Source organism: Tupaia chinensis, unplaced genomic scaffold (assembly GCF_000334495.1).
Source record: "Tupaia chinensis unplaced genomic scaffold, TupChi_1.0 Scaffold146187_1, whole genome shotgun sequence".
NCBI classification, from domain to species: domain Eukaryota; kingdom Metazoa; phylum Chordata; class Mammalia; order Scandentia; family Tupaiidae; genus Tupaia; species Tupaia belangeri.
Window position 1 is genome coordinate 1,736,686 of NW_006206042.1, and position 10,141 is coordinate 1,746,826.

At 42.4% G+C, this 10,141-nt stretch overlaps 1 protein-coding gene across 1 annotated transcript in view; it reads right to left on the reverse strand.

Moving 5' to 3' along the window:
- Window positions 1–7,780: 7,780 nt before the first annotated feature.
- The window catches only part of LOC102501556 (putative olfactory receptor 10J6), a 10,307-nt gene continuing 7,946 nt past the window's right edge, over window positions 7,781–10,141 (reverse strand). The window contains exon 2 of the mRNA XM_006168871.2: window positions 7,781–8,847. Coding sequence (XP_006168933.1) covers window positions 7,849–8,778 — 930 coding nt within the window. The 5' untranslated portion in view covers window positions 8,779–8,847 and the 3' untranslated portion in view covers window positions 7,781–7,848. The remainder of the gene's footprint in view (window positions 8,848–10,141) is intronic.

Genomic DNA, 10,141 nt, shown 5'->3' on the forward strand with positions numbered 1-10,141 from the left:
GTGCATGCCCAAGATCCCAAGAGGAGAATGGAGGAGAGGGGATTGTGGGGTGACTATCCCCCCTGGGGGGGTGATTTCTGTCTCTCTGTCTCTCTCTGTCTTTCTGGTGAGTGCATGCGCCCTACAGCAAAAACCTCTCAAAACAAACAAACAAACAAACAAACAAAAAACCAAAAAAACCAAAAGAGAAAAATATCCAGACAACCCAATATATAGCAGTTTACTTAATCTTTCTAAACTCCAGCTATAACAATGGGAATAATGATATATACTTCCCTAGTACTATCACTACTTATTTCACAAATCTAGAAATAGATGCACAGAGAGGTTAGGACAGCTCATGAGCAGCAGACGCAAATTTAGAAGCCAAGCAATCTGACTGTGGACCCTTTCTCTTCACCTCTGTGCAATGCCCTCTCCAGGGTGCTCCTGTGCAGGTAGTTCTGTGTACTGTTTATCCACTTTGCTTCTCTACCACAGTTTGGAGACAGTATATAAAAAAGAAGGATTATTGTTACAGTTGAGCATACTGACAGCTTAGAGATGCGATAGCAACTATATAGAAAATAAGAAAGGAGACCAAAAAAATAAATAAAATCACAACAGAAAAGTACAAAGTTTCTGAAGCAGAAGAAACTGCTACAAATACTTTGAAGTATCTTTGAGTTCTTTAAAACAGTAAACACCCAAGCACCCACTTCTCGTCCTGAGAGGCTGGGTGCTTCACAGTACAGGAAAGCTATGGGAACTCAGGGTCAGCACACTGAACCATCAAGTAGTAGTTACACACATGCTCATTCTGCATTTCAATTTTATAGTTAGTAAGAAAGTTATTGTGATGTGTCTTATGCCCAACGGGTGCCAGGCCCTGGGGGTACAGTGCAGTCCTGTCAGGGGTTGGCCATGTGGGGAGGGAGGCAGACTAGGGTATGAAACTTCTAGCATAATGCCAAAGCAGAGATGAACTTAGAAAGGTCTGGAGCTCATGTGGAGGAGCCACTAAGTTATATAGGGAAGATCTCCTCTGGGAAATGAGGCTAGAGTGAGACAAGAGTGACATAAAGTTGGGGCGTTTATTGGAGAGTTTTTTTTTTTTCGCTATAGCGTGCATGCGCTCGCCAGACAGACAGAGAAAGACATAGAGACAGAAAGCGAGAAATCACCCCCCAGAGGGGATGGTCATGCCGCAATCCCTTCTCCTCCATTCTCCTCTCGGGATCTTGGGCACGCACGCACATGCTCCCGGCATGAGTTTTAAGCCACCGGGTCCGGGACGCGAACTGCAGTTGACTAAGTGGGAATCCAGTGACATAGCCATTACGCTAACTGCTGGTTCCCAAAGTTGGGGAATTTATAACGTCATTGAGAAAGCTTAAGGATCAGGAACCAGCAGTTAGCGTAATGGCTATGTTGCTGGACTTACATGTAGGTGACTATGGTTTGAGTCCTGGACACAGCGGCTTAAACTTAAGCCGGGCGTGTGTGCGTGCATGCCCAAGATCCCAAGAGGAGAATGGAGAAGAAATTGTGACGGGGCCATCCCCCCGGGAGGTGATTTCTCGCTTTCTGTCTCTGTCTTTCTGGCGAGCGTACGTGCCTTATAGCATAAAATTTTTCAAAATATTAATAATTAATTTAAAAACACACAAAAAAAAAAAAAAAAAAAAAAAAAAAAAGCTTAAGGGTTAGAGTTAGTAACTAATAGAGCTGATCCAGTAGAAGATACATACGTTTTGAAGTGAGCCAGTGAATCATGGTATTAATTTGAATTTTATCAATTATTAACTCCGTGACTTGAAGTGAGTCGACTAATCTTTCTACAATTAACCTAAAAAGTGGGGATAAAAATGCATGCCTTATCAGGTTATGATGAGGGAAAAATAGGACACTTTATTTAAAGATTGTCATGAAGTGTGAACTACTAAATAGTAGAAGCATCAAGTGAAGTAATGCACACAATTACCACTTAGCATGGTACCTGCCCTATAGGAAACCCTCATAAGATGGTAGCCACGTTGCTTCCCTGTTTTGAAATTTTTGTTCCCTTCAAAGATGAGTCTCTGAAAAGCTAGATTTACCTGGCATCTACAATTTATCTGTCCCTCAGAGTGATCTCCTGCCTTTTTGTCTCCTCCCTCAGTTTGTTTGGTCTCCACCAAACTTTTTATTACTGGTGGTTGGTATTTCTTTTTTTTTTTTTTTGGAGAGATTTTCACTGTAGGGCGCGTGCGCTCGCCAGACAGACAGAGACATAGAGATAGAAAGCGAGAAATCACCCCCCAGGGGGGATGGTCACGCCGCAATCCCTTCTCCTCCTTTCTCCTCTCGGGATCTTGGGCACGCACGCACACGCGCCCGGCGTGAGTTTTAAGCCACCGGGTCCGGGACACGAACCGCGGTCGACTATGTGGGAGTCCAGCGACATAGCCATTACGCTAACTGCTGGTTCCCTGGTGGTTGGTATTTCTGTGTTTTCTCATTTAGTCACTATCTTCATTGTAAGAGAAACAGGGGTGAGGGAATTAAGTGGTCAGAAATTCGAGGATTTGGGATCCAGAAACAAAGGAGGCTTAGTTTTTTGCTCTAGCATGATTCAAAACATAAAATTGAGGGAGGATTTTCTGGTTTCATAATGGACTCACTTGTCATTTTGCCAGAAGTGTAGTTAGGAGATGTCCTGATCCTTTGCTGTATATGGTACGTCACTCTCTATTTAAACACTCATTCTTTTAACTTAAATAATTTCAAAGGTTACATCACAGTATGGGTAAGAATGATTTTCTTGGTAACTTTATGCCCTTTTGTGAAAAACTCAACTGCTTCTGATTTTGTGTTGCTAAGGAATTAATCAGTGCAAATGGCTATATTAACACAGAGGCTGAGAGAGGTCTTAAAACACTGAAAAGTTGTCTTGCAGAAAAAACCAGGGGAGAAAGAAAAACAGATCTAAGTGATTTTAGAACTATGGACTTGCTTCCAACTCTGTCTTTAGGGGCGAGCCAATCGCGAAGGACACAGAAAAAACACAGCAGAAGCTATGGTTTGAGTAAGTGTGTCTCCTCCAAAACTTATGTTGAAACTTAAACCCTAATGTGATAGCATTTAGATGTGGGACCTTTAAAAGGTGACTAAGTCATGAGAGCAGAGCCCTCATAAATGGGATTAGAGACCTTATAAAAGGACTGGAGGAAACTAGTTGGGCCCCCCTTTTTCCTTTGGTCTCCTTTGGCATGTGAGGACCCACCGTCCTTTTCCTCCAGAGGGTGCAGAAACAAGGCTCCATCTTGGAAGGAGAGACTAGGCCCTCACCACACACTGAACCCGCCAGTGCCGTGACTTTGGGCTTTACAGACTCCAGGACTGGGACGAATCAATTTCCATCATTTATAAATTACCCAGTCTCAGACATTTTGTAACAGCTGCGAAACTGACTTAGAGAATGGTATGTCTAGCTGACTCACACACCAGGAATTCCAAGCAAAGAGCTTTGTCCATGGCTGGGACTCAGACTCCAAGTGAATAACCTATGGAACACCCACTCTACCAAGCACTGTCCTAGCAAGAGGCATATTAACGAGAAAAATAATTCCTGCTCCCAATATGCCTGTGATTGAATTTTTTTTTGCACCAAAATAAACTTGTAATTCTATTTTCCCTTTTCAAATTCTTTTGCATGCTTGTGAACTAGTGATAGAAATAAGAAATGAAAGCACAATGAAAAAATATTATACTAATATAATTTTCCACGAAGAACTCCAGAGACACATAAGAAAGTAAAACTAGCTGCTTGGGAGGGAGTGAGGTAAATGCTGCTGAAAACAATGTAAGGTAGCACTTATTGCTAGATAGCAGTCAGCACAAACTAGATAAGCAAGGAGAATTAAACACGAATTTTAATGGACAGTGAGGCAGAATTTAATAATATTACATTCAGGTCAGCCAGTGGTGTGGTGGTTAAGATGGCTGGATCCCACGGAAGGATTGAGTCTCATATTTGGCAGCTTGAGAAACACAGGGTTCATATGCATGTGTGCCCCAATTCACAAGATGAGAATGGAGAAGGGATTGTGGTGTGGCTATCCCACCTGAGGGGTGCTTTCTCACTTTCTCTCTCTCTCTCTCTCTCTCTCTGGTGAGTGTGTACGCAGTAGCAAATTAAAAAATATATTCATGCTGACAGGTATGAAGTAAGGACTTGAACCCAGGTCTTTTGACTATTTATCCTCTACCCTTTCTATCACATAATACAGAATCTTATTATCTAAGAAAGTAGAAGTATATATGTATATTTTTGTTTTTGGAGAGATTTTTGTTATAGGACGCATGTGCTTGCCAGAGAGACAGAGAGACAGAAAGCGAGAAATCACCCCCCAGGGGGGATGGCCACACCACAATCCCTTCTCCTTCATTCTCCTCTCGGGATCTTGGGCACGCAAACACATGCGCCTGGCGTGAGTTTAAGCCACTGGGTCTGGGACTTGAACCGTGGTCAACTACATGGGAGGTCAGCGACATAGCCATTACGCTAACTGCTGGTCCCGAAGTACATATTTTCATTTGAAAAATATAGACCTGTCATTGGAGCACTGAAGGAAACAGAACTGTACATGGAGGTATTTCTCCTTCAAGGTTTATGACTGATCTTTTCTGTGGGCTCTTCTTCAAGCCAGCTCTGAAATTTAACTTCTGCCTGCATAGCAGCTTGTGTGGTGTCTGCTCTTGAGTGCATTTAGATCAAGAAAGAATACTGGAGAAATCTTTTGTCTATGATCCCTGGATGAAGGAATGGATGGCTGAGTGGAGAAGGAGAAAGAGGAGTAAGGAGAGATGGAGGCAGCTTCTGCCCCTGGAGTGGATTAGCGCAGGCTTGACCACCACCTAACTCCCTCCATTGCTCTACTTTCCTGCTCAGGGAGCATTTCCTGCCCCACAACCTCCTTTCTGCACACAAAAGAACAGGTCTAAGGACATGCAAGAAGTTACTAGTCCAGAGGGAGTGGAGGAGGACCATGGTACAGGTGGTCTTGATGGCAGCGTGAGGCGGTTCTTTCATACTATTAGGAGAGACACTGTCATGCCAGAGGAAGCCATACCCCTGCTCATCAGACAATGCCATCATTAGGTCTGAGGCTGTGGATCCCTGGTAGGCTGACCCTGAAAGTGCTGCCATGGGAGACCACACAGCATGTCCATGTCTGTCACGTTGTCGGTCCATATGGATTTTACAACCAACACTCAACCTCTCAAAAGCTCTTGTGCAAAACCTTTCTCTTATGATGTAGAAACTTCAGACAGAGTCAGCCAATGGCCAGTGGTATCACAACATTCTGGGATGCTTAACCCACATGGGAACAATCCAGGTTCACATACCAAAGCCTCCCTGTACGTGCTGATCATGACCGTGATCTGGGCTATCTGAAGCTGTGGGTGAGTTGTGGCATGTAGACCCCATTGGAAGTGCTTCTGCCACCTCTTCCATAGGAGAAATAAAAATCAATAAATAAAATAAATGTCATAAACCCAGGATTATAAAGAGAAAGCCAGGCCTTGAAAGAGTTCTGGTCTTCCTGACCTATTAATAAAACCTCAGGGGTCTTTAAAGATAGTCTTTGCTCTCAACATGTTTTTGCAGGAGTTACCTATCCCTTTCCAGTGGGGGAAAACAGAGAAGCATTTTAATAGCAAATATTTTAGTAGAAACAGGCACACAACAAAAACGTCTGAAACTCTCTCTCTCATCCACCAGGATATCAATATAGAAGGTATGTACAGACATGAAACCAGCAAAGCTCTCTAGAAACTCCAAGGAAAAGACTGTTCTTGTCAAAGGGCATCTAGTGGGAGAAGGGATTTTTTTTTAAACTTTTTTTTTGGGAGAAGGTGATCTTGGAAGAAGGATTAAACAATTATACCTCTGAACTACTCCTGACTGCTGGTGCTGTTTTTTTTTTTTTTTTTTTTTCTTTTGTCTTTATAATATGCAGGAGGTGCCATGGGATGTGCTTGAATAAATACTTTTAGGGTTCTCCTTTCAAGGAGGGCACAGATCTTTTTCACTAACTCCATTTTTTGGTAACAGTGTTTAGAAAGAGGCTGATTCCCATGGAGAGAAGCAGAAATCAGAGGGAGTCAGATGAGCACACTCAGACAGGAGAGGTGAGAGCTACACACGTCTCTGGCCATGGGTGAAGACCACTGGGAATGGAAACAAAGACTTTGGTATAAAGGAAATAATAAGACAAAACTTTCAATGACTAAGCCTGCTTTCCAGCCTTCTTAATCTGGTTTCATTTGTTTGTTTGCTTTCTAACACACCTCACATCTTCTTCAAGATTGGGATCAAAAAAATATTCTTTTCAGAGAAAACTTCATACTAATAACCACTACTGGGAAGATTTTTGTCCTGTTTTATTTTTTGTAGGTTATATTATTAATATAATAAGGATTGCTTTTAGTCAAATTTAACATGCTTTTAAGAAGTCCATAAGAAGTCTTGCTCCATCCCAGAAATTTGAATATGCTTTCTTAAAATCATGCCCCTCTTCCTCAACCCTTCATATACTCCTTTGAAAATGCCTGAGCACAATTTTGAAACAAAGGTTAAGATTTAGTAACAGGCGTCGGCAAGTGGCCTGGTGGTTAGGAGTGCTAGACTCCCACATGGCCAACTGCAGTTTGAGTCCTGGACTTGGCGGCTTGCTCTCTCACTTTCCCTCTCTCTCACACTGTTCCTCTCTCCAAATTGAAATATTTTTGTAAACTATGCATCAGATAAGGGATTGATAACCAGAATACATAAGGAACTAAAGAAGCTGTTTGGAAAAAAGATGATGAACCCTATTAAAAGATGGGAGAAGGAGTTGAAAAGAACACTCACTAAAGATGACATAAGAATAGCCAGAAGGCATATGAAAAAATGCTCAACATCCCTCATTGTAAGGGAAATGCAGATCAAAACAACAATGAGATACCACCTAACCCCAGTCAGAATGGCTAAGATTAAAAAACCAAACAATGATAAGTGTTGGTGGGGGTGTGGTGAAAGGGGAACTCTCTTACACTGATGGTGGGAATGTAAATTAGTTCAACCACTGTGGAGAACCATTTGGAGATTCCTCAAAAATCTACAAATAGAACTGCCATATGATCCAGTAATCCCATTTCTTGGCATCTACCCAAAGGACAGAAGAATTTCTCATTGGAAAAGTGCTTGCACATCGATGTTTATTGTGGCACTTTTCACAATTGCTAAGACATGGAACCAACCCTGGCTTTTGACAGAAAGTGGAAGAATATGGAAGATTTACTGCTGAGTGAAGCAAGCCAGGCTATGAAGGAGAGTCACTGTATTTCCCCACTTAATATATTCTGAATGTCTGCACTCTATAACTGAAATGGATGGGATAAAGGATGTACAAACACAAGAGGTGGATGTGAATGCCAGATGTGGTGTGTGTGGAGGAGTGGGGACTGGGGAAAAACATTTGAAGGAGGCATACGAAAACAGCATTGTTGAGAGAGGGAGGTAGTGTTATTGTATTTTGATCAACTCGACTGGGGAGAAATGTTCACATATTAAAATGATCACCTTGTAAGCTAAATAATGTGATTGAATGTATTAAAAATGTAAATAAAAATAAATAAATAAATAAATAAATAAATAAATAAATAAATAGTTGAATAAAACAATTCCTTTTTTAAAAAAATATTTTGTAATAGATGTTGAAGGAAGATGTGCACATCCCTTTGCAGAATAGACCATACAGGACAGAGCTGTGAAGCTTTTTAATACAGTGAAGACACACATTGATTAGGGATAAATGTCTTTTCAAAAAGAGGATAGAAGTGTTAAGAAATGTTTCTGCCCACAGCTCTGTGCAGTGCATCCTTGACCTCCTTGTTCCTCAGGCTGTAAACAACAGGGTTTAGCAGAGGAGTGATGATGGTGTAGGTCACAGAGAGGAGGAGGTCTTGCTCTACAGAGTTATCTGACTTGGGCTTGAGGTAGGCAATGGAGGCGCAGCCATAGTGGATGATGACCACCGTGAGGTGGGAGGCACAGGTGGCAAAGGTCTTTTTCCTGCCCTCTGCTGAAGCAATCTTGAGAATAGTGGAGATGATGAGGACATATGAGATAAAAACCAAGCCCATGGGGACCAGGATGACAAATAAACTGACAACAAAATTGATTATCTCATTGACAGTGGTATCGATACAGGAGAGTTTCATGACAGGGAGGATGTCACAAAAGAAATGGCCAACAACCCTGTGGCAAAAGGGTAAGGTAAATATGGATGTCACCTGGATGGCTGCCATGGCCAGGCCTATGCCAAAGGCTGCACACATCAGCTGGATACATGCCCTCTTGCTCATGATGACGGTGTACCTCAGGGGGTTGCAGATGGCCACGTAGCGGTCATACCCCATCACTGTCAGCAAGAAGCAGTTGTTGATGGCCAAGGTAACAAAGAAGAACATTTGGGTGGTGCAACCTGGTAGGGAGATTGGCTGGTTTGGAGTTATGAGACTGGCGAGCATCCGTGGAATGATGACCAGTGTGTACACCGTCTCCGAAGTAGCCAACATGCTCAAGAAGAAGTACATGGGGGTGTGGAGGTGGCGGTCAATGCGAATGATGGTCACGATGATGGCATTGCCAGTCAGGGTTAATGTGTACAGGATGAGAAAAACCACAAAGAGAGTGATGCGGTGGTCATGGAATCTGGAAAACCCCAAGAAAATAAACTCTGTTACCTCTGTGAAGTTCTTTCTCTGCATTCTTCAATTGCAGTGTCTGAGAGCAAGGCAGGAAGTCAACAGGGAGAAATTCCCATCATGACATGGATTCTAGAACAGGAATAGAGAAATGAGCGTAGAAAACACCAAAAAACCAAAAACAATTTATTTGCTCAATAATCAAGAACATGCTAACTTATGTCATATGGCTACCTTGCTCTCTCTCCTTTTTCTGTTTTTGCTTTTTTTTTTTGGTCCATTGAGGCATGTTATTTGTGTATTTATATTATGTGTCTAAGAAGAAAACCCCAGGATTTTCCCCTCCTGTGTGTTTTTGTCTTGCTCCTTTATTGTCTATGATGCCAGCTGAGGTTATCAGTGTACTGAAACCAACTGATGGAATGGGAGCAGAGTATTCCATTTTTCTAGATCTTTGAGTTGCACATCAAATCTGCGGTTGTTCATTCCACACTTGGTTAACCTGCCTGTGAGTTTCACAATAATATCTCCAGCTCTGGTATCATCAAGGATTTCAAATTCTCTACTTTCTTTTTAATCTTCCCTTAAGCCTTTGGCCAAGTAGTCACCAGCATGTGAGACCATAGCACATATCTTTTCAGAGTAAGAATGTTGCTTGTAGAACATTGATGGAAGACTTTTTTTGCAAGGTTTTTGCTATAGGGTGTTCTCCAGAAAGACAGAGATATAAAAAGCGAGAAATCACCCCCCAGGAGGGATGGCCATGCTGTAATCCCTTCTCCTCTATTCTCCTCTCAGGATCTTGGCCACACATGCACATGCCCCGGTGTGAGTTTAAGCCACCGGGTCTGGGACTCAAACTGCAGTCAGCTACATGGGAGTTCAGTGACACAGCCATTACGCTAACTGCTGGTCCCGATGGAAGGCTTTTTAAAAAGTTTTTATGATGTGCAAGCTGCAGGGATCCTGCCTCACATCATCCCATCTTTTTTCCTGTTTCTTTTCTAAGAAAAATACAGGTGGTGGTGCAAGAGCTAGACTGACTAGGTCAGAATCATTAGTGGATGGCTCTCTCTGAATAGAAACTTCTGGTAGAAGCATGAAGGGAGTGGAATTAATTTCAGGGAGAGCTGACCTTCAGGAACACTTTAAAAAGGGTGAAGTAGAAGTACTCTGGGACCAGCCTAGATGTTCTTGATGAGGATAAATCTTTGGCAAAATTGCTTTGTTGTAAAAATATTAACAGAATGTAGGGGCAAGTAACTAGGAAGAGAGGGATAGTTGGAAAAGAGAGAAGGGGCCAGCTCCATGGTCTGGTGGTTGAGTGGTTGGATCCCATATGGTCAACTACATGGTTTGAGTCCTGGACCCAGTGGCTTGAGCAACATGCCAGGTATTACGGCCCAGAATCCTGAAAGGAGGGAAA